The sequence below is a fragment of the Camelus dromedarius genome, chromosome 5 (assembly GCF_036321535.1).
Source record: "Camelus dromedarius isolate mCamDro1 chromosome 5, mCamDro1.pat, whole genome shotgun sequence".
Lineage (NCBI taxonomy): Eukaryota > Metazoa > Chordata > Mammalia > Artiodactyla > Camelidae > Camelus > Camelus dromedarius.
The window spans coordinates 53021190-53046944 of NC_087440.1; the positions used below are offsets into that span (position 1 = coordinate 53021190).

At 35.0% G+C, this 25755-nt stretch overlaps 1 protein-coding gene across 7 annotated transcripts in view; it reads right to left on the reverse strand.

Moving 5' to 3' along the window:
- Positions 1–25755, reverse strand: part of TXNDC16 (thioredoxin domain containing 16) — a 76525-nt gene that overhangs the window by 14148 nt on the left and 36622 nt on the right. For all 7 annotated transcript variants that reach the window (XM_031453728.2, XM_031453726.2, XM_010982921.3 and 4 more), the window contains 8 exons: positions 24690–24840; positions 16021–16187; positions 15572–15632; positions 12661–12784; positions 8602–8745; positions 7992–8051; positions 3554–3722; positions 3076–3212 (listed from right to left, as the gene is read on the reverse strand). In XM_031453728.2, the coding sequence (XP_031309588.2) occupies positions 3076–3212; positions 3554–3722; positions 7992–8051; positions 8602–8745; positions 12661–12784; positions 15572–15632; positions 16021–16187; positions 24690–24840 (1013 nt within the window). The remainder of the gene's footprint in view (positions 1–3075; positions 3213–3553; positions 3723–7991; positions 8052–8601; positions 8746–12660; positions 12785–15571; positions 15633–16020; positions 16188–24689; positions 24841–25755) is intronic.

A 25755-nucleotide genomic window follows, 5' to 3' on the forward strand; every position in this document is an offset into this window, starting at 1 on the left:
ACTGGGGATCTTCTTCCCATACAAGTATCGTTAAAATATTTCATTCAGAATTTGAAATTCATCTTAAAATGAAAGAAAAATAAGCAGGGGGGAAGTTTGCTACATAAATGGAAAGAGTCAGCATGTGATGAAGAAAACACTAGGGGTTTTGCTCCCCAGTCAAGAGGCCATACATATCCAAAGCCAAGAGAATTGCGTTCTAAGCAATGCCACTGCTCAGAAAAAATGCCCTGTGTGCCCTTCCTTTGAAACTTACTGAAAGATCCATTCCCATGAAGGAGGAACAGGGTTAGGAGTAGGAGTCTGAAAACAGAAAAGTTGTGAAGTAAAAGAACACTACAGTCTATAATGCTGTAAAACTAGCAAAGTGACGCTAACTGCCAGAAGCACTACAGCAAAGCTGAACACTGAGACGTCCACCCAAGACGCATCAACGAGATGAATAACCTCATGGGTGGTATGTGCCAAAACAGGTATGGTTAATACCAACGGTAGAGTCTGGATGACGGGTATGTGGGGATTCACTGTGAAATTCTTTCATCTTTGCTGTATGTTTGAAATTTTTCATAATAAAATGTTGGAAACATACATGCAGAATATTTTTGAAAGAGAAATATACAATGCAAAAAAAAGCTTAGCAGTAATGATACTTTGAGTCTATAACATGAGACCATAGAGGCTCATATAGAGAAAAAAAAATGGAAGAAATTATAAGCATCCTTATTTTCCATAAGAAGGAGTCAAAATCATTTAAATGGTCTTTAAGTTTATGGATTCCAATATGTTTTAACTTCTTTAAAGAACATCTTCTATAGCCCTGGAGAAAATAAAACCAAAAGCATACTCCATATAGAAATAAAATTAGAAAAAAACTAACGAAAGAACACCAACGAAGCATAAAACAAGCAACAGACATCCAAATAAGTTTGAACAACATGTGTAAATGGCTGAAGTTTACCTAGCAGAGTTAACAGACAAAAGGTTAAGAAAATGTCAAAAAGACAAAAAAGAGACTTGACCCAATCATATATTCAACATACATTATAAAACTAACAGATTAAGTATCAATAGGCAAAGTGAATAAAAAAGAAAACATTTATACGCACATACATGTAGAGAAGTGGATTTAATATGGTGATGGTAGAATCAAAAAAAGGACAATTATTAACCATGTAGACACAAAGTTGGCCCTAACTTTATACCGTGAACAAATACATCTAAATGGTTGAAGATTTAATAAAGAAAAGGGTCGGGGGGGAGTGTAAAAGCAAAGGACACAATTGATAGTGAAAAGGAAACCTACAGAATGGGAGAATTTATTTGCAAATAGTATATATGATAAGGGTTTAATATCCAGAATACATAAAGAGTTCCTGCAACTCAACAACAAAAACCAATTGAAAAATGAGCATAGGACACAGTGTCTAAAGAAGATGTACAAACAGCCAACAAGCACATAAAAAGATGCTTACTAATCATTAGGAAAATGCAAATCAAAATGACAATGCATCATTACCTCATACCCATTAGGATGGCTATTATTAAAAAAACAGATAATAACAAGTACTGGAGGATGTAGAAAAATTAGAACCCTTGTATACTGTTGGTGGGAATGTAAAAATGGTATAGCCACTATGGAAAACAGAGTGATAGTTTCTCAAAGAATTAAAAATAGAACTATCATATGACCCAGCAATTCCACTTCTGGATATATATTCAAAAGAATTGAAAGCAGGGTCCTAAAGAAATATTTGCATACCCATATTCACAGTAGCATTATTCACAACAGCCAAGAGATCCCAAGTGTCCATCAACAGATGAATGGATAAATGTGTTTTATACATATGACAGAATATCATTCAGGCTTTAAAAAGAAGGAAATTCTGATGCATGCTACAAGGTGGATGAATCTTGAGGTCATTATGCTAATTAGCCAGTCAGAAAAAGACACTGTATGACTTGACTTTTATAAGGTAACTAGAGTAGTCAAATTCATAGAGACCAATGGTAGGCTGGTGGTTGCCATGGGCTAGGGAAACAGGGAAATGGAGTTACCACTTAGCGGGTAAAGAGTTTTTCAGTTTTGCAAGATGAAAAAGTTCTGGAGATTAGTTGCACAACAATATATAGTTAACGCTAGTTAACTATACACTTAAAAATGATTAAAACGGTAAATTTCATGATATGTTTATTCTATCACTCAGTTTTTAAAAAAGAACATTCAAAGCAAGAAGACAATATAAATTAGAGAAAGAAAATATAAATTAAAGCAAGAAGAAAATACATTAACTATAAGGATGATAAAGATTTTCTACAGCTAAAAGCTATGGAAGAAATCACAAAATCAATAAACTTGAAAAGAAATTTTAAACAGCTACATATAAAATTATTAAGCAAAGCTAAAACGCAAAACAACAAACTGGGGGGAAATAAGTGGAATAAAATGACAAAAGCTTAATACGCTTAATATACAAAAACATAGTAATCCATTAGACAAGCACTAAAACTCATTTTAAACAATGAATAACACATACAACATACAGTTTATAAGAAGACAAAGTTATTCTCCTATTGGGAATCTAAACCCATTAAATAGTCTAAAATCCACACAAAGACTCATAAATAAAAATATTCTTTACATATAGCAAAAAGAAAAAATGGAAACAAAATATTATTTGTTGGCAAACAGTTAAATAAATTATGGTATATTCATCCAATCAAATGTACAGCCATGATGTTTTTGAAGAATATTAATCACATGAAAAAAATGTACCCACGTAATGGTAAATAAAAACAGCAAGATACTAACCTAAACACACAGCATTAGCCTAATTACATTAAAACGTGTATTAATCTGCAATACATAGGTACACAGCAAAAAGAGGGAAGGAATTACATTAAAATTTAACAATTCTAAATAATTACAGACTTTATCTTTTCTTCAAATTTCTCTATTTTTCAAAATTGTCTATATTTTGATTTCTCTATAATTTAAAAAGATAATAATTCTTTAAAAGCCTTTTTAAAAAACTAGTAAATGAGTCTTTAACTATATAAATGTTTAATTCCACTTACCTGTTGTCATGGTTGGACTAAACAGCCCCAGTACTGACACACGAGAGTAGGTGATCAGGTCTTTATATAATTCCCCACTTAAAAATTCTTCTGCTCCTTGGACAGATGTTATGTTCACTGGGCATGAAATCCTGTTGCTGGATGAATATTTAAGAATATTCAAAATTAATTTTTAAAGATACTGTTCAGCTCGTAAAAAAATAAAATAAAATATACTGAACTTAGCAAATACTATATTCCACAGGATAAACATCTGACAAAATAAAGACAATTAACTACTATTCTAAACAAAAAAATCAGCCTCATTAAACAAAACTGCTATCTCCCCAAAAGTGATGGAATGCAGATGGGCTCTCCTCGTCAGTGTTTATCCTGTGATCTCAGGTCATATCTATTTAAAGAGTGTCTACAAAGTATGGGAATTAGAAGTTTTATAGACCTGAAATTTTAAAATCTTAGGGGAAAGCTGAATACTTACAGCTGGATAAATTTTAGGAGCTCTTCAGTTCCTAACATACCAGCATAAGACACTGGGTTCTCGCCTTCCTTGTACATCTTTACAACAGGAAAGTCAGTGACATTTTGCTTAGTACATACATAGGACCAGTCTGCACAGTTTACTCTAGTAAGCAGCAGAGTGGATGTGCCTAAATAAAGGAAAATGCACATTTTATACACATAAAGGTAGAAAACTCGGTTGTTGAAAACTGTCAATACTTTTATATTCCATTCTTTTAACATTTCAGTAGCACGAAACACTTCTGCTGAAAGATTCTCTTCCCTTGATTTTTTGCAACATCGTCCCCTACTGGCTTTTTTGCCAACTCTCAAGCTGTTCCTTTTTGGTCCCTTTTGCAGGCTTCTCTGCCAGTGCAGTCAGTTCCTCAAGGCTCAGTTTAAGCTGCTTTCTCTACCCATTCTACCCTCTCTTCTAAACAATCTTAGGAATCACCAACTATCAAATGAATCCTAAATTTATAGCTCTGGCCCAGGCTCCTCAAAGTTCCAGACCCATGTATCCTGACTGCCTTCTCTATTTCCCTTTGCATGGAAACACCCTCAAATTCCAGATGTCTGAAACCAAATATGGTTTCCTTCCTCCAAATATTGGTGGACACTGTTTCTGAGTTGTAAAAAGATAGCAAAGTACCATCTTTCATGCCTCCCCATTCCTAAACTCCACATGTCCAATCACATCAGTCAGCATCTGCTTCAATTGTACAACCTAAACTTTCAGTATCTCTTATATCTGTCCGTTTCTCTTTATTGCCACTATTCCAGTCATCATTTCTCTTAATTCATTTCCCTAAATTCAATCTCTACACTGAAGCTAGAGATATCTTTTGAAAACTCAAATCTGTTTTGTTGCCAGCCCACCCCCACCAATGTCTGCAGTTAGGTCTTCCTCATTCCTTCAGATCTCTGCATGTGTGACTGCTCCAAGGACGCCTCCTCTGACGCACTGACCTACATCAGATTCCTGTGCTCTTTTCCTTATCTCATCATGTAATTATGTAGCATTTGTGTTGTGGTACGATTAGAGCTCCTTGAGAGTAGGGACCATGTCCATTTTCCCCGTCACTGATTTTCCAGCACCTGGAGCAGTCCTTGTATATTAAACACCTTAAATATGTGTGAATAAATTACACACGTGGAACTCATCTAGGGTTTCACAAACCCATCTCCTCTAAATATTGTAATTTCTTTTCAGCCTAAGAAAACAGAGTAGAATCCCAAAGAGAAGTTCTTACTTGTTCAATACTCATACAGTTGATCCTTGAACGATACAGGTTTGAACTGTGTGGGTCCACTTACATGTGGATTGTTTCAATAGTAAATACTACAGTACTACACGAACCAAGGTTGGATGAATCCATGCATGTGGGCTCTCAGCTGTGAGGAACCGTGTATACAGAGGGCCAAATCTGTTATACTCGGATTTTCTACCGCACAGAAAGTCGATGCCCCTAATCCCTGCATTGCTCAAGGGTCAACTATATATGTGAAGTTCTCCAAAATATGTAAATCACTAGGTAGAAAGATATCAAAAACCAAACAACAAACCATCACACAACTCAGCTACTGAAAGGAAGGAATACATTCCAACAAAAGGAAACTTTAATATAATATTAGATCAAAGAAGGAATCTTATTTATTAATTTAGGATATATCCTAATTTACTGTAATCTAATCCTATGATTAAAACTGTGAAGTGTAATATTTTACTATTTTATCTCTGAAAATTTTTAATACTGAAAATTCATTTTTATATTTTAAATGATCCTAGGTTATATCTCATATGTGCAATAACTTATCACCTCAGATTTAGTGTTAGCAATCTGTCTGACAATACAGGCAGGGTCTAGTTTGTCTTATTCACCACTATAAACCCACTGCCCAGCACGTCTGTTATACAGTATGTACCCAATAAAAATTTGTGGAATGCCAAAAAAAAAAATTGTGGAATGTACCCTGATATTTCTTTATGAACAAATTTTCAATGTTTACACTAAAGTATACTAATACCTAAATATTACATAAGCCTAGAAACAAAGATAAATTCTTAATCCTTCTAAAATTAGACCTTCTCTCTAAAGTTCTCTTATCCTTTATTTTAATCATTTAGTCAGTAAATGCCTAGTGGTGCTTGTACTGGTGTTTGTTGTTACAGAGTGTTATATTGCCACCCACGGATGGAATACCATGTTATTACAGACGTGGTTCTTTCCCTTCAATAAGCATCCTCCATAGGTCTACCACTGCTAAAAATGTTATTATTCCTTTGTCCCTGCAGTCCAAGTTGAAAACTTTGATGTTATTTTTAAAACTGAAGAAAGAATATTGATACATGTCATGAAGATTTATAAGGCTACTTATATTGAAGTTATCAATGTAAATTTTTTATTTTCTTTCCTGTAAAATGGTTTCAATACTTAATCATGTTTCAGATGAAATAGTCTAATATTCTAAGATGCATGTAGTACTATAGTCCACCTACTTTATCAATGCAGTAATTCCAAATAGGGGTCCTGGTTTAAAAGAAAAGAAAAGAAAAAAAAAATACCAGACTCTCTAAGATACAGATACTAAGTATAAAAACTTGATCTTTGCTGCCACCTTGTGACTGAGTATAGAATATTCTTCATCCTCTTGAACTAAGATGAAAAGTGGTTTTTTCCCAAGTTGACATGAAAGACTATAGGACTAAATTCCCAAGGTAATACAATATTTTCTAATTTACAGAGTTACAGTATAGGCTTCAATACAGGCACAAAACGCTATTGTAACCTATATTACACATTTTTTATTAAGCCCCGTGAACTTCCAAAATAGTCCACTTATCTGATATCTAATTACCAAAAGGATTGTTATTCATAAAGAACATACTAATTGAAAAAGGAAATCAAGTCCTAGGTTGGTTATCTGCTTTTTCATTCTACAAACACACACAGCTCAGAGTCCCTGCGTTGAGGGATCAGGTCTTTATTTGGTCATTAATAAAGAAGAAAGTAAGAAAATCTTCTTCCATTTTTATTTGGTATCTAACCAAGTGGGCTTGTGGGAGAGAATCATTCTATTATTCAGGGCCATTATCCAATTACTATTTCATTATGGTTTATATTTTCCTCCTCCTTTTCCTTTCTTCTAATTATTTCCCAGTAAGGCTGGACAACCTAGAGAAGAAACTTAAATTTGTCTATAGAGTGCAACCATAGAGGAGAATCTGAAAGAGAATAACAGGGTTTGCTTTAAAAAAAAAAATTAAGGATCACGGTATCTACAGATGGACCCACCCCCTCATTTGGGGAATGAAATAATCAGAAGTTGGATCAAATGTGGTTGGGAAATGAATGGAAGAGAAATGGTTCAAAAATGATTTTTAATATCTCTGATGTTTTTATTACTATAGGACATGTTACATTTAGAGTTGACTTTCTGGAATCAATTTCCTGAGTTTACAACAGTCCCCAATAAAAATAAAAGTTGTATAGCAGTACACATTTTCCACTAAATAAACTTTATGAAACTCTACTATCTCAGCTTATTCATTTATTAAACAATTATTAAAAACCAGATATCCTGTAAAGTGAAGTAATGCACCAAGTCCAATGAGCGGAGTATAAGGCACACCACCTACGCCATAAGGAACTTACTAAATAATGAAAGAGCCTATAAGCTAGTGTGCCCAAAAACTTAATGGTGGATGCATTCCTGGAGTAGCCAAGAATAAGCCTATTTAACCATAATAACTTTTATTAACAAGAAAAACAGAGTAGGAGGAAATCATATTAAAGATACAAGCATGATATATTGTCTTATTCAGATGATTATAAAGCATACATACCTAATCCATCACTGTCTCTTACTAACACAGGTTTCTCTACTTCTCCTTATGTCTTTGCTGGAATGGTGGCATAGATATTTTTTAGTTGATTCCTTGGCTTCTTATTTGTCTACCACTGAATCAGGTTTCATTGAATAGTTAAAATTAAAAGATAGTGGCTATTAAGAAATATCCCACCCATGAGGACCCAACTGTATACCTTCAAGAACACTTGGATCCTTCATCAAGCTGTGAGACTGGTCTTTATCTATCACATTTTTATTTAATAGGATTTAGTATTTATCTAATAATATTTAACAGTCACTGGCACAGAGTAGGCACTCAATAAATGTTTGTTGAATGACTAAGTTCAGCCAAAAAGGTTGCTGGATTAACTGTGTAGTTTTATGAAGACAGTCAAAGTGAATGCTCCTGAGAATTCTGAAACTCATGGTTTATTAACTTATTAACCTTAGAGACACAAACATAATAACCTGAAACTTTATGTGCTTCTACATCTTTAGCAGACACAGTTTACAAATAGCTACAGCTCAGAATCAGGAAAATACGCGTGCACACCACAGTATAATACCTTTCAATTTAACTGCCACATCGACATAGGATTGCAGAAATGCCATGGATACTGCTTGCCCTACATTAAAATAAAAAGTTAAACAGATATTACAACATGCATATCTCTAAAGCATCCATATTTACATATAACAAACATACAGATTTATGGGGTTTCCCAAAATTGTTATTTCTTAATAAGAAATATCCTAGTGTGCAGTACTCAATATTGCCTAAACATTTAAAAGGGTTCCTAAAGCATCTTATTTTCTGCATTCATACTGCAAGGAGTTAAATGGCTATTATCTGAAGATAAAAGCAATTAACTGCCTATACATCTATAAGAACTGTTAATCTATTAAAATCATTTGCTTGCATCACAATAATTTTTCTAAATTAGGAAGCTTAACATCCAGTTTGATAATTAACCTTCAGTCTGTAAGTCAGATATATAAAATCAGTATAATCAGTTTTACAACCCCAGAATCAGCTAGAAGTAAATGTTTCAAGGTGCAGGACATATGAAAGCTATGTCATTTTACAATGTGCAATAACGGAATGCAAAAATAAAATGTCTACTTTAAATGTCCTACTATGTAATGTAGTCATCTACTGGAAAGGCTCATACTCACAACCCGCATAGAAGAGCACCAGGCTGTCAGAAGCTGTTACTGTCGCATTAAATGTCTCTTCTGTTAGTTCCACTGTGAGCTCCAAAGGTAACTGTCTCTTCCTGTCTCTGTAGACAGTTTCTGCCACTTCATCATCTTGAATATCTAAAATGTTTGAAAAGGAATTCATGTAAATATAAATGTATAATTAAAACTATTTAAGCTCTTCTTCTAGGCAAGCATACAAAAATCTGGTACTTTATAAAAACTTCTGAATTCATACTATCTTAGTATTTAACATGCATGATATTTAGAAAGCTTTCCAGTTGTCTGGCTACCTATCTTAAATGACTCTGAGATGCTTCTTGTCCCAGAAATTGTCAAGTTTTAGTCAACTCCAAAAGCAATTAAACTTGTCAAGAAATACTGTGAATACTGATCTTCTGTTTCTAATAAATATATTAATTTATAATCCAGAAAAGTCCTCCCAAACATATTTGACAGTGTTTCTTTAGCTTCAGCTGCATGGCAAGCACTGGGATGGAGACTAAAGAGAGTGGTAAACGAAACAGACGTAGCCCCTGACCACACAGAGATTCTATCTATGGAAAAGTCAGTCAATAAACTTACCACCAAATAAATATGTAAGTATAAATGTGATTGGTCTAAGAAGAAAGGTAAAAGACACAGTGAGACTATAACAGGGAGATTGAGATTGGGAGATCCAAAGTCTACCAGATAGAGAATCAATAAAAAAATTTTTAGGCAAAAAGAACAGCATATGCAAAGGCTCTGAGACATAAGGGACCTTAGCACATTCTAGGTGCTGAGGGAAGGCAAATTTGACTAAAACAGGATGGACTGAAGGAATGACATGAGAAAACTCTAGGCTAGGAGGTAGCTGCATCGTAAGAGGCCATATGAGCCAAAAATTTTGGATTTTATTCTAACTGTATTGAGTTATGAGTGGATTCTGAATATGTAAAACCTTTCATTAGTCACAGTGTATAGAAATATCAAATTATGTTGTATAACTAAAACTAACATAATGTTACATGTCAATTAAAACTAAAAAAAAAAAAAACCAAACTTTTCATTAAGAAAGACAGACCCACCCACCCATTCATCCATTTGTCCATTTATCCATGTATGTGGTTAAAAAAAAAAAACACATTTTGAATTCATAAATATCCTGTTAGAAGTTTGTACAGATTGTATGGTAACACTGGAGGGACATCTAATTTGATCAGAGAGACAAAGCTTCCTAGAAGGGCTGACATTATCTGAACATTAAATGAAAAATAAAACTTAGGGAGGCAGCAGAGGCACGTGGAGTAAAAGGAACAGTATGTACAAAGGCACAGCAGCATGAAAAAGCAAGATGAAGCTGGAAATCTGAACACCGACTATCTGATACGAAGAACTGCTGTTAACTTTGTAGATGTAGTAACAGCATTAATTACGTCCATTTTAAAAAGAGAATCCTTATAATTCTGAAATACGCAGGAAAATCTTAATGGATGAATTTATGTGTTTAGAATTTGCTGTAAAATATTAAGGGGTGGGCAGTGATTGGAAGACAATTAGCCATAGACTGATGGTGGATGGGTGGGGCCAGGTAATGGGTGCCTGGAGATTCAATCTATTCTTCTATCTTCTTTATGATGTTTCTAATTCTCTGTACTAACATATTAAAAAGGAAGAAGTGAGGAAGACAAGGTATTCAAAAAACTAAACTATTATTTTCCATATGATTTCTAATACTATAAAATACCAGATATGGATTTCAGTACCATATCAGCAATTTTTAGCTATATGGCTCTAATCAGTTACTTAACTCTGTGTCTCTGTGTTCAAATCCGTGAAGCATAAGAGTTACACTATATTAATTTTAAGGCACTTTTAATTGCCACACTAAAATTATACCCTCAATACCAAAATTAATAAAGGCCTATTTTCTCATTTACTGTATGTGTTTTCTTATGAGACACATATTTTCATTTTCCTGCCAGTCTGTTCTTATTTCCCAATCCATCGTCTTTTCTCTTATCCTGTCCCAACACCTCCTTCCCTCTTTCCCATCCTCTTAATAAGCCATCCCCATTTGTAAATTCATTCACTCCTCATCTCTACCTTTCATCTATTCATATATATATAGACACACACACATATACATACACACACTCTTTTTAGCCATTCATGTTCATTATTTTCTTTCATATTGTTCTTCTGTAGAACCCAGTCCATTTTGTTCTGATTCATCCTGTGCCCATTTCCTGTGCCCATTTCCTGTGAAGGACATCTCTCTTTGTATTCCAGTCTTACATGGTAACAAACTCTTTCCAAACCCTCATCTGTTTTTCCTATATAAATGGGAATGAAATGAAAATGGGAAGGAAGCTGTCCACAGGAGCGACATCATACCACATTACGGGTCAATATAGATTACAAACATAGGAAGTTAAGACCAAACCAAGAAACAAACAGACAAAAAACCCACTACAAAGCAAAAAATTAAAAAAAAAAAAAAAAAAACAAACAAGAGACAAAGCTGTAAAAGAAACACCAGAACTGGGCTGGGAAAAGAAGACAGGTAGAGAGAAAATAAGGGAAGGCAGCACCAGAGGGCAAACTAAAGCTGGAGAGTCAGGAAATAATATAAAGAATGTGACAATAAGGAAATTTTGAAACAAGCAACTCCCAGTGAGGACAGGAAACTAAACTGACATCTGGATGAGTCCCCTGATTCTAAAGATCAGAATGTATCAACCATGATAGGAATAAAGCAAGGAGCAATAAAGCAGGACACAGGTCAGCCCATGTAATGACCATGCTGCAGAGAACTCTGGCTTAAACCACAAGCAATTCTAACCTCTGTATTTCAGATAAGAATGAGAGCAATGCTCAAACCAAGAAGCTGGTCACAGTGAAAGCTCAGAGCCCTTATTAAATTTATAATATAGATTTTGATCATCATAATAAATGGACCTCATGAAAAGAATATGTAAATTACTTCCATCTTGGGACTCATGATAATAGGATTATATACAAAGTATTTACTAAATGGGATACAATAATGTACAAGATACAATCTCTGCCTTAGAAATTGTATAGATCAGTAGAGAAGAGAGAAAAGCAGATGAGCAATTTCATAACAGGACTGATGTCACAAAAGAAGATATCAGGAATGATAATGATCATAAATAAGAGATCAAGTAAGAAGGCTCCACCACATGCCACGTGTGTGACCGTGGGCAGATCACTTAACTCGGCTAAAACACAGATTCTTCATCTACAATATGAAGGTGACATCAGCTAACTCAGAGGATAACTATTAAAGTAAATAATGTCTGGGGAAAAAAACCTTGAAAACTATAGAATACTTCAAAAATGTAAGCAGTAAGAGCAGTAAAAAGAAAAAGAAGAGATGCAAATTTCAAATTCCCAAATTATCCTTTCCCACCTACTAAAAATGTTAGCTATCTTGATTGTGGTGGTAGTTTCATTGGTGTATACATCTATCAAAATTCATCAAATTGTACATCTGAAATATGTGTAGTTTACTGTACAAGAATCATACCATAATAAAGGTGTTAAAAATAAATAAAAATAATTTTTAAAGTTTTTAAAAAGACATAACATTACAAAGAATATTCAAATGTTATTGAAATTTATTCCCTATATCGTTATCAGATTTATTTACAACTCTAAATACAACTATATTTATTAGAATTTCATCTCCTAATAGAAATGGTAAAAATAAAATATCACATGGTGGCTCCTGGGTTCTCTTTAAACATGGAATAGACCAGGAGGGCTGAAAGAACTGATGGAGAGGATAAAGGCACAGGTGTGGGAAGCTAGAAGCCTGACACGGAACAATGAAAGGTATTGCACTAAATAAAACACAGCATCCTTACATGTCTTCACTTAATCAACTTGCTAAAATGAGATTCAAAATTAATTTCTTCAGGTTTCTTCATACTCTCAAATGGGAAAGTTAATTCACTGAAATTTCACTGAACTTAGGGATGCTGGGCAGAAATGGGAGGGGTGTATGAGCATCAAAAAACATATTACCCATATCTGGACCTTCCATGTCATTGTCTTCATATTCTTGTGTTTCCTTCATGTGTGTATTACTTTCTACACGGGATATTATTAAATCAATATCATGTAACACCAAAAACTCCACTGGCATTCCCTAGAAATACATTAATTTTAAAAGACATGACTAAAACATAACAAACCACTGTAATAAAAAAAAAAAACTTTGCTTGTTTCACACTAAAATGAAACTAAACCTGTGAACTGCAATTTTAATATTTAAAAAAACACAAAAGGGGAAATAAACTTCACAATCACTAGTAAAAGTATCCAAAGTATACGTTCTATAAAGATAGTGTGTGCTACTGAAAAAGAGGGCAAAAAAGAGGAACCGACAGTCTCACGTGCTCCTTGTCACAGTTACATTATGCTGAATTCTGAAACATGTCACATATAACAGTAAGTCCTACTTCAATACAAAACAGAAACATACACAGTTTTATTGCAACCAGGGCCAAAATTATTTTCAAATATTCAAAGTAATACTTTATCTAAAGTAATTCCACAAAAAAGTTCAATTGCTTATTTAGCCATAACATAAAAATACTATCTGCCACCAGTTATTTTAAGAATATAAAATTCTATTCCATTGAAATTATTCCACTAAAATTTTTCACTAAGGCTCAACCAAGCATTTTTACAACATGAGATTTTAGGCTACTAGATTATTTTAATAAATTATCCCTGCTACAATCTCATGATAAAACTTGAATGGATGAAGAGTTGCTTCTCATGAATGAGCAAAGAAAGTGGTTTCTTGAGATGGAATCTACTCCTGGTGAAGATGCTATGAAGACTGTTGAAATGACAACAAAGGATTGAGAATATTATAAAAACTTAGTTGATAAAGCAGCAGCAGGGTTTGAGAGGATTGATTCCAATTTTGAAAAAAGGTCTACTAAGGGTAAAATTCTATTAAGCAGCACTGCATGCTCCAGAGAAGTCGTTCGCGAAAGGAAGAGTAAGTCAGTCAACGTGGCAAACTTCATTACTGTCTATTTTAATAAATTGCCACAGCCACCCTAACCTTCAGCAACCACTGCCCTGATCGGTCAGCAGTTATCAACACGGGGCAGGATCCTTCACCAGCAAAAAGACTGCAACTCACTGGAGGCTCAGATGATGGTTAGCATTTTTTAGCAATAAGGCATTTTTTATTTATGTACATTGTTTTTTTTTTAACATAATGCTATTGCACACTTAAAGACTACAGTATAGTGTAAATATAACTTTTATATGCACTGGGAAATCAGGGTGAACTTTAATTCTTCTATAAAACCTATTTCCCAATAACAAATACAATAATTTCCTATTTAAGGATCTTTACTAGCAAAAAAAATAGCTTCAGAAAGTATTCTTTCCATTACCTGGTCAAAAAGCAGAGAATACTAGTCCCACAGGATACATATTTGAAGAATACTACATTCTCAAAGTATTTTCCTATTTGGTCTTATAAAATTTCTTATAAGTTAGAAAGGAGGGGTTTTACGACTATTTCACAAATGAGAAAACTGAGCTTGAAGAGATTAATTCATCTATCTGGTCCCAGAACTACAAGGAACAGAATCCAAGTCTTCTAACGCCTAACACAGTATCCCTGCCATAGACTTACACAAGAGAATTTAGGTGTAAACTGTCTGGCAGTTTGTAAACATATCAACAACTTTTTAGCATATGTATATAATATTTAGAAGATGTCCAGAATTAAAGAATTATTTTTAGAGAGAGAAAGAAAAAAAGAGAGTAAGAATTTTTATTACGGTATTTTAAAAGATGACATATAAGACCAGAGGAAAAAAATCCTAAATGCCAACAATAGTTATGTAGGATCTAAATTTTTTTTCAAACTTCCAGAATGTCTATATTATACATAATTTTATAAGAAAAATAATTTTAAAAACAAATTGGTGAAAATAGAATCCCATAGTTCCCAATGACCAGTTAGCTGGTCAGGCTTCATCTGATTTGGGGCAGATGCAGCAGTTTGAAATGTCAGGGCTTTGGTTGGGGAAGGAAGAGGTAGGCGGGGCAGGAAGGATGGTCCTCGTGGTTTTTCTCTGTAGTGTTTCACCAAGTCAAATCAATGCATTAAACGCCTCTTCCTTTCTACTTGTCCCCAAAGCGGCAAAGAACAACACAGTGAGGCAGAAAGAACGCCCCAGCACCCTTGCAGGGGATTTGGGTGGCGGGCTAGGCAGAGGGCACACAAGACACTCAATAATTCTTAATTAAGAAAAAGTTAAGGAAAAAGGAACATTAACGGAAATTTACAAAGGAAATACAAATGGCCAATAAACCTTCAAAAGCTCAACCTCAGTAGTCAAAGTTATCAAAGACATGCAAATTAAAACAGGAACTGTTTTACAGAAACAATTTTTTTAAAGCTTACTGCTCAGTGTTGGCAAAGATACATGAGAAACAAGGAATTCCAAACCGTGCTGGTAAAAGCATAACCCTTCTGGAGGACAATATGACAATGTATTTTTAAAGTCTTAAAATTTCCCTTTTCCTTTAACAAAATTCGCTTCCAGAAATTTAGTGAAAGGAAAAGAATCAGTGACGTCCAAAACAGTGTAAGGAGCAGGCATCACAGCACAACAGCAAGTAATTCAGTGTAACTGTAGGGGCAAAGCAGGATATAGAGCACACCCCTAAATTTCTTTAAACATATATATATTTAGTCACACACACAGAGAAAGAGACAGACTAAGAAGAGACAGACTAAGAAATGAAGAAAAAAAAACCCCACACCAAATGTTAACAGTAATTATCTTTGAATAGTGGCAATTCACAATTTTCTTAAAATAAGCATATGTTCCTTTAGGACCGCATGTACTCTTTTTAAATAAGCAGACTTTGTAGACCAACATATAAAATGACTAACCTCTTCTGCTCTTTTGAAGATCACATTAGCATGCTCGGGAATGTCCACTTCCAAAGAGTCCCTTTTTCAAAATGGAAATAAATGTTTTATGTTGCTACTCTCAAGAATAACAGTCATCCAGGATGTTGATCTAAAATAGAACTGTAAGTTCTTACACTAAAAAAAGTTTATGAAAAAAGGTTACAATTTAATGAGTCAGGGAAGTTTTGTACATAAACACAGACCAGATTTTCTCCTGTCTTAATCTACATCTTCATTTAGCAAAGTTTAAAGGTCTAATTTTAATCAAGCTGATAATTAATATATCAACTTTAGCACAGCAACTGGGTCTAACTATATTAGAATCTGTTAGAGATTTGAGTTTATTTACAAGTGAATGGATTACCATATAAGAAAAACATTAGTCTTCTGCTAAACACAGTATAGTGAATTTTCTGTGTTTAAAATACCTTAACAAGAGTAGAACTCCTGCTTTTCCGAGAAGACGCCAAGCAACCCACTCCGCGGTTGTTCTATCAGCTTCATACGTAGCTTGTCGACTAACAATAAAAACCAGTGGTAACCCTAGTTGGAGATGAACAGTTGAAACTTGTTGAGGATCCTCAGCAACTTCAGCCTTCATTTAGAAAAAGAAAAAAATGTCTTCACTATGCGATAATAATGTTCCAACATTTGCATTTAAACCCTATTAATTCTTATCAATAAAGACATAAGTAAAAAAAAAACAAACAAGTAAATAAATCCAACAACAGCAGCAATGGTCTTATGATTTTCTAAGTTTAATGCTCCTGGTGTACATATATAGGTATTAAGCATTATGAAACTAACAAATTTTATCAAGAGTAACCATAAATAATAAGCATACTATAAAGAAACAAAAATAAGTAAGATAGTGTGGGATGAGGGGAAAGCTCAGTGGTGGAGTATGTGCTTAGCATGCATGAGATTCTGGGTTCAATCCCCAGTACCTCTGTCAAAAAAAAAAATAATAAATAAACCTAATTACCTACTCCCCCTCAGAAAAAAAAACAAAAAGTGTTCAAAAAAATTAAGTGTTGTACTGATAAAGAGATAGATATTTAAAATGAAACAGAACAGATGGCTGCGGGACAAACTCTTCCATATAAGAATTTAACATACAATGACATACTACAGGACAGGGAGGAACATCTGAGTTGACATCTGCTTGAATACACACATCTCAATTCACTCCCTCCAGAAAGCCCAGGAAAACTACAGCAGTAGGATTTTTCAAAAGAGATAAACATACATGTGTAAAGAGAGGAAAAGAGAAAAGGCAGCAAAATTTTGGAAGCTAGAGAGTTCACTTAGAGAATCTACAGAGCAAAACCCTAAGCCATGAGAGAAAAAGTTAAGAAACAATTTTAACTGCAGAATCCTAAAACTGCTCAGGAAATGCTGATGCCTGGCACCTGTGGAACTGGGAGAGAAATACTGGAAGGGGAATGGTAGGGAGGCTCTAAAATAAGGAGGAAGAGGTAAAACCTTTGGAGAAGCAGTTAAATCCCTAGATTCCCCTCCTCAACTCCATGAGCTTAGGCAACTGTCCTCCCTTATACCAGAAGAGATCTGGGGGGATTTCTGTAACAGCTGAGAGTGTCAAGACCATGCCCAAAGGAGGAGTAAGTAACCAGATGCTCAGACTCCTTCCAGCCCCTCCCCACTCAGCTCCCAGAACACTAGCAGCCAGACTTCTGTCCTCCTGCAGAAAACTGGAAGATCCTTTTCTGGGGATCTTGAGTAACCACAAGGAAAAGCCTAAAGATACCAACATCGGGGTTCACCACAAAGCAGCCCAGGTCCAGTCACCCTGTGGAGCTCAGAGTTAACAGTGTCATCTACAGTCTCAGAACTTCCAGTCAGCCTTTTTAGTTTCATGTTCTAAATCACAAACAAGGAGTTGCAAGCATTTGAGGAAAGCCTCTAACATAAAAGGTAGAGATCAGAACAAACACAAAAACAACATGGAGGAAGCACAGACTATTCAGGAAGAAGAAAGGTTCAGAAGATCCCCACTGATAAGCTCAAGGAGATGGGAAGGCACTGCATCCATAAAGAAATGAAAAATAAAGTTGAATAAATCTGCCAGAAAGTGTAGCAAAAGATAGATGGAAAATAGAAAAGATAATAAAATTGAAGGATTGGTTCAAGAGGTCCAACGTTCAAATAGGAGCCCCAGAGAGAGAAAAGGGAGAAAACAGAAGAAATCATCACTGAAATAAACACAAACATTTCCCACAAATGACTGAAAGCGCCCCCTGAGTAACCGATACAGGGAATAAAGGCAGATACACAGGAAGATGCATTCTTACAAATCTTCCAGTTATTGAGGATTTTTTTTTAATCTGAAGTTTCCAGAGAGAAATCTATATTTACCTATGGTAGGCAGAATTCTGAGATGGCCCCCAAGATTCCTAGTGTACACGTCTTGTATAATCCTTATCCCTTGAGTGTGGGTGATACATAGTTATTCCCTTAATTAGGTTACATTCTGTGAGACTGTCCTAGCACAGTGGAGCGAGACTGTCTGTTAGCTTTGAAGGAGAAAACCGCAATTTTGTGAGAGGGCCATGTGGCCAGGATCCGAGAGTAGCCTGCAGAAGCTGAAAGCAATACCAGCCAACAGCCAGCAAGAAAGTGGGACCTTCAGTCCTAAGACAATACAGAACTGAATTATGCCAAAACCTGAATGGGTGGAACAGCATGAAGGAGCAGAAAAGCCTGATTTCTTCTTTGAGTATTTGGAGAACTGTAAGTAATTCAGTATTAAAGTGAAAAGGAGGAACAAGCAGTAAGGCTGGAGATCTGGCAAGGGGCCAAATCATTAAAAACCATACATATCCTCCTAAGAAAGTAGGGCTTTGTTCTGTAAATAAATTGAAGCCGGTGAGGAAGTGTAAACATTATTGTAACATGATCATATATATATGTTTTAAAAATAAGACTCTGTGAGCAATGGGGAGTATGAACTTAAAGGGAGTGAATTATAGGAATGTAGACCAGCTCAGTTGCTATTACTAAAACAGTGCACGAGAGATGGAGAAAAACCTGGATTAAAGCACTGGCTTTTAGAATGAAGAATTCAAAAGATATTTAACATATAGAATTAGATGCAGGGAGAGGTAGGAATTGAGAATGATTTTTCCAGGTTTCTGCCATGAATGAGTAGACAGTAAATTAACCAAGATAATGGAGAAAGAACACATGGTAAAATACAACACACTAATGTTGGACAAGTTGAGTTTAGGAGAGAGACATCTAATTAGTAGTTAGATACATGGGACAGGGACTCCAAAGAAATATGAAGCCCTGAAAATTCAAATTTGAGAATCAGTGTACTTAGTGCCACAGAAACAGATGAGAGCACTTGGAGGGTGTGTTTCAAGCATCTATCACTGTGTACGCAGCAAAGCACATCGAAACTTGATGGCTTCAAATTACAAGAATCACTCATTTTATCCATACGTCTGTAACCTCATCTCCGGTCCAAGTTGCATTAGTGGCGCATTTTGACTGGAGGTTCCACTTTAAAGATGGCTCATTCACTGGCTAGCAAGCTGTTGCTGACTATTATGGACTCAGCCAGAGCTGTGAGTTGGTGGCCTCAATTCCTCTTCACATGACTTCTCCTCAGGCTTAACTTCACAGCAAAGTAGCTGGGTTTCAAGAATGAGCAGTCAAACAGAGCAATGCAGAAACACGTGGCATTTTGTGACATACAGCCTCAGAAGTCACATATCATCATTTCAGCCTTGTTCTGTTGGTCAAGGAAGTCACAGAGGCCCAACCATTTCAAAAGAGGGGACACAGACTCCACCAGGGGATAGGCACAGTGATAAGGTTACATGTTGAGAAGAGTTTCTGGGATGGGAGATATTGTCATTGTCATTTTTTAATCAAAGTCTGATGCGATGAGGCTTTGGGGAGAGAGGAGTGAGTGTGTTTTGAAAACGGGACAGATGTGAATTATTGTAGTCCACAAATGATAAATGTTAGAGAGGGTGTGGAGAAAAGGGAACTCTCCTGCACTGCTGGTGGGAATGTAGTTTGATGCAACCACTATGGAAAATAGTATGGAGATTCCTCAAAAAACTAAAAATAGACTTATCATATGATCCAGCAATCCCAACTCTGGGTATATAACTGGAGGGAACTCTAATGTGAAAAGATACATGCACCCCAATGTTCACAGCAGCACTACATACAATAGCTAAGACATGGAAACAATCTAAATGTCCATCGACAGATGATTGGATAAAGTTGTGGTATATTTATACAATGGCACACTACTCTGCCATAAAAAAGAATAATGCTACTTGCAGCAACATGGTTAGACCTAGAGATCGTCATTCTAAGTGAAGTAAGCCAGAAAGAGAAAGAAAAATACCATATGATATCACTCATATGTGGAATAAAAAAAAAAGGACACTATGAACTCACCTACAAAACAGAAACAGATTCTCAGACTTATAAACAATCTTATGGTTACTGCAGAAAGGAGGTAGGAGGGGATACTGGGAGTTTGATATTTACAAATGTTAGCCACTATATATAAAAATAGATTTTTTTTAAAGTTTCTTTTGTATAGCACAGGGGACTATGCTCAATATCTTGTAATAACCTTTAATGGGAGAAAATATGAAAATGAATATATGTATGTATATTATATGCAAGACTGGGACATTGTACTGTACACCAAAAATTGATACATTGTAACTGACTGTACTTCAATTTTTTAAAAAGTGAAAAAATAAAATAAAATTTCAAGTCACCAAAAAAAAAAAAAAAACTTTAAAAAAAAGAACTACCATACATGATCCAGCAATCCCATTTCTGGATATATAACCAAAAGAACTGAAAACAAGATCTCAAAATGAGATATTTGCAGAACCATATTCACTGCAGCTTTATTCACAATAGTCAAGATGTGGAAGCAACCTAAGCATCCATCAATGATGAATGGATCAGTAAAATGTGAGACTAGACAGACACACAGACACAGACACACACAGACACACACAGACACACACACACACACACACACACACACACATACTGGACTATTATTCAGTCTTAAAAAAGAAGGATGTCCTGACAAATGCTGCAGCATGGATGAACCTTGAGGACCTCATGCTAAGTGAAACACACCAATTACAAAAAGACAAATATTGCATGATTTCATTTATAAGAGGTCTCTAAAGCACTCAAGGTCACAGAAGCAGAAAGTAGAAGGGTGACTGCCAGGACTGGGGAGAGGAGGTAATGGGGAGTTGTTTCTGAATGGGAATAGAGTTTCAGTCATTCAAATGAAAAAGTTCTAGAGATCTGTTGTACAACAATGTGCATAGAGTTAAGGATACTGTCCTGTATACGTAAAAATTGTGAAGAGGGTAATTTATGTTACACATTTTTTGCCACAACAACAAAAAAAGGATATGAGACAATAATGTCAGAAGCCAATACCCTGCTATATAATATTGTACACTGCCACATGAGCCCTCAAGGAATAGGAGAAGCTAAATTAATAAACCATAATAGCATTGTTCTAATTACCTATGTAAAAGAGTAGGCTTAATTTAATTCAAGTGTCTTGGATCTGTCTGAGACAGTTATCTCAGATGCATAAACAAAAATAAAATTTACAGAAAAGTGATTATATAATAATTTATCTATTCTAAACATTTTATCAGATATTTGCACTTGAAGATTCTTTTATTGAAATAAAAACTTTCCATCAATCAGTATAAACTGATCATAGTGAAAATCAACAGCATTCCAAAATGCCCTTGGGATTAGCCAACAGAACAACAATTGAACCATTTCCCATCTCTTTTCATTGCTGGGAACCTTAAGAATGCATCTAGGGTAATTCCACACCTGCCAGAATCTCACTTAATCAATTTAAGATTGAAATCACTTAAAATTTCTATGCTTAAGATTTATTTTCAGTTTGTCAGAATTAAAATGACATGTCCCTATCATGATTATAAGACACAGTTATGTTACACATCTACAATATTTAGATATTCAAGTACCCTATCTACTTAACATACACACATAAATATATACACAAAACCCTAATCTGCATCTATTTTCATATGCTTAGAAGTGAAGTAATAATGCATATAATTGCAATGATCACACACCCGAAGTTTACCAGAAAGTCTGAAGCCTAGTTTCCCTTTTTATTAATGTTTATAGATAATGTAAACAAATGAAATTATTTCAGATTCTGGACCCATGCACCTAGGCTACTTTGCAAAAACATCTTACTAACCGTACAAAACCCAACAATGATTGAACCTCAAAGGCTTGTATACAGATTGACAATAAAGGAGGAATAGTTAAGAGTGATGTGAGTGGGAAATATGAGCATCAGTGGGGCCTTGAGGAAATAAGAACAAAGTAAGAAACACTCATTCAAAGTACACTACTGCAAAGTCTTGTACGGAGGAATTTGTAAGAAGTAATCAAATTCAGCTACTAACTTTCAGGACCTCACCATCCCCTTGTTTAATTAACTACACTGTCAAAAGGCATAATCCAGTTACATCAAATCTTCGCTTAAGAGGTGTTTCTTATAAAAGTGCTTGGCCTCACTTTGTTTTTTAACCTCCAGTATATTCTGCAACAGCATTACATACCGATACAGCCAAATGTTTAAAGTACCAAAATGTAAAAGGAACCAAACTAGCTCAGAACCCTTTAACATCTTCCCACCCCCACAAGGGTAAGCCTTAGCCATCTCACCGAGAAGCTAAGGAATTGTCCGAGGCTCTGTCTCCTTTCCTGCACTCTGCATTCATTTGCTCTGCTCTGATCTGTAAAAGCCCATTAATCTGTGCTTCTTGGACTGCCAAGCCCTTCTAGGCCGACATCAAGGTGGAGATCCTCAGCATGGCTCTCGAATCCAGCACCAAGTTTTGCCTTTCAGATCTTTCTTGGCCCATGCTACTGGCCATTCCTACCTATCACAGTGTCTAGCCATGCTTTTGGAATGTCTGCCTGAATCCTACATCCCAGTTCCCCAGTTGTTAAGGGAAAAAAAGAGTTCAAATAAGATACTGAGGCAACGATGCACTTATGCAAAATTCTGTGAGAGTGTTGAGACAAACGCTACTTCAGAAGGGACTTTGACTGTCAAATTAATATTCCTTTTAGGTGAACAGTGGCATAGAGCAGGGTCACCTGCATTGCACAATCCCAGGGTGCAATTCACATTGCTGTTTACAACATGTCTGTTTCAGGGGCTACCATTCACACAGAATATAAACAGTGCCCTTGATTTTTGCCACATCATGTTTCAAGTGAAGCATGAATTGAATCCCAAGTCATTATGAAGTCTCCAAAGTTTTCATTTTTTATTTTTAAAACTAACATTGCATAATTCTTGGTAAGTTTAGTAAAGTGAAGTAAAATCAGAGAATCTCCCTCCTCATTATCTGTCTAAAGAAAACAACAGTTTTCAACACAGCAAAAGAAAGTTTATGAGCAGAAACGTTAGGAAAGAGGCACAACTTCAAGCCAGAATGTTGCAGCCAAAAAAGAATAGAAGTTTTTAGCAAAGTTTGGGGATGAGTCCTAATCCTACCCTCAATAGCAAAAACAGTACTGGTGAGCGGACAAAATCCTGAGAATTCTTAATAATATCTCAATATTGGAAGAAAAGGAAATGAGGTTGGATAGAAACGGTGAGGACCTGTCCAATGAACTGTTCTGTCTCTCAGGGCTTTATGGTGAACTGGAAGATCAAAACAAATCCAGAGGACTTCCTCCCATGGAAGTAAGACAAATGCCTCCCTCCTCCACCATGTGAAAGGAAAGGGGAAAAGACCTGGTGCTTTTTTTTTTTTCTTTTTAATGCTGTTTGAAGCCAAAATCTAACCAAACAAAAACTGACCAAAATAGAGAACTCAGAAATGAAGACACTAAAATTGGGACTAGGGAGCTCTGTATGTATTTAAATGTGGAAGCAAGGCTTTTTTAAAAAGTGGGAATTATGATTATAAAATGCAATATAAATATTATAAACTTAACAATGTAAAATAACACAAAACTAAAATCAGTAGGGTAAGAGGAGCTGAGGCGGAAATAAACATATGAAGTTTATTTTCTCATCTTTTACAGAAAGAAATAAATTAATATTGTCTAAAATGGAAATATAGGGTTTTTTAAATAATGATTTTCATTTCTTAATGTTTTTCATAATCACTTTAACACTTAAGACAATATTTGCTAAAGAGCCCCCTAGTGAGGAAGAAATAATTTCTCAAAAGTTCCATAATCCCTCTAATTTCACATCAGTTTCTTTTTCTTCTGTTAAATTCAAATAAGATTAAGTATAATGCTTCTTACTGCACAGTAGCTCATGCACTATGTCTATTCATCCACCCATCCTTCTATCTGTGTGTACCCATGTGATGCAGAGATGACTCGTATGCTTCTTACAGTTCATTTCTGAGTATGGAGTTCAGTGGCTTTTAAAATTTTTCTTCTTTTATACTTTGCAGCACTGTTTGGATTATGTATAATACATATGCACACTTTTTATTTTAAAAGGGCACAGTGAGTGAGAAGGCCTACTGAAGGTTTTATGTATGCTCAGGACAACCCTTTTTTCAGGGAGAAAAGTCTGCTGATCACCTATTGAGTCTCTAAAATTCTTCCAGGCTTGCAGTAAGGAAAGTGGGGCACCAGAAATGCTACAATTCCAATATTCATGAAATTTTAAAACGGGGATCAAAACATTCCAAAAGAGGTCCTTTCTTAACACATGATGTAATCTTTGTGGCCTTAGAATGGTCACAGTTCATTATAACTACCACAGAATATTTCCACAGTTCATTATAACTACCACTATAATTATGCAATGGTTACCTTGAACAACAATGGTTCAAGGCATTAAAATATCATTTTATGAATACACAGTCTATCTTCTATTCTACCTTTAATGAGGAACTACTTCTAAATCTGCCTAAATGAAATAAATATGTCCAAGGGGAAAAGATATAGCTCATCTAAGTAAAATGCATATCTGTGAATCAAAACAATAAAAGTTAGATATAAATCATCTAACATATTTAAATAAGACACATACCAGCAGAGGTGCTTCCATCGTCTTAATAAACCGATGAATGTTCAGTGTAGTCAGTGGCTGTTCCATTAGTGTTCTTCTACATTGCTGGGTCAAGTCCGAGACTGGCTTACAATGAAAAAAGTAGAAATGTGCGTATTCTATATCCTCAGTGCTGCAAATTAAAAATTAGGAAAAGACCCACTTGAAGTTCAATGTGTGATCCCTCTATGGTGCAGGAAGACATGACAAATCCCTTTGTCCTAGTCTCAACACTTCTGAATTACTGTTTTGGTAAAAATACAACAAAATGAAAAGGACTTAGGCAAAAAAGAAGATAAAAGAAATTTTTGAGCTGTATAAACAATTTTTTTCCTCAACTCTTTCATACAGTAGCTTCTAAATTAGGTTAGAGACAGGTCTACATTTCTTTTTTTTTTTTTTCAGATAAAAGACTGTCACCTTGAGGACAATGAGATTATCTTAAAATATATTTGTTTTTCTATAGCTATGCTAAATAAAGCTTTGTAACACAAATCTTCTAGGTTTAATTTAAACCCAAATCTGTTTTGAATAAACTTCAGCCAAAACATGCCTTAAGATAGAAACCATGTGACACTTTGTGAGAGTTTGTGAGTTTGTATCTGAAATATTACAAAGCTCAGCAAATATGGCTTATAATTTGAGTTTTGGCATTCCCTTCAACATGCGAATTCAAAGATAAACTTACAGTGAGTAAGTAAGGTCTGCCAAAATTAAAATAGCATTTAAAAAAATCTCCATATGGCATTAGTAGAGTTTGGCAAAATACTGCAAATTTTTATTTTTACAATGTTATTTTAATTCTTGATACATGCTTTAACTGAGTTCCAAGATTCACTGATTTCAACATTTAATCAAAAAGTAATTTCTGACAGATTCAATGATTAAAGAAATGACCACTCAGAGATTATTTAATGCCTACTATGTTACACCCTGCGCTAAGCACAAAAGACTAAAATGAATAAGATGATTCAACTCCTTGGGGGGCTTAGACTGAAAGACATATATTTAGTAAAACAATTAAAATGCCGTTTTTAAGTGCTATGAT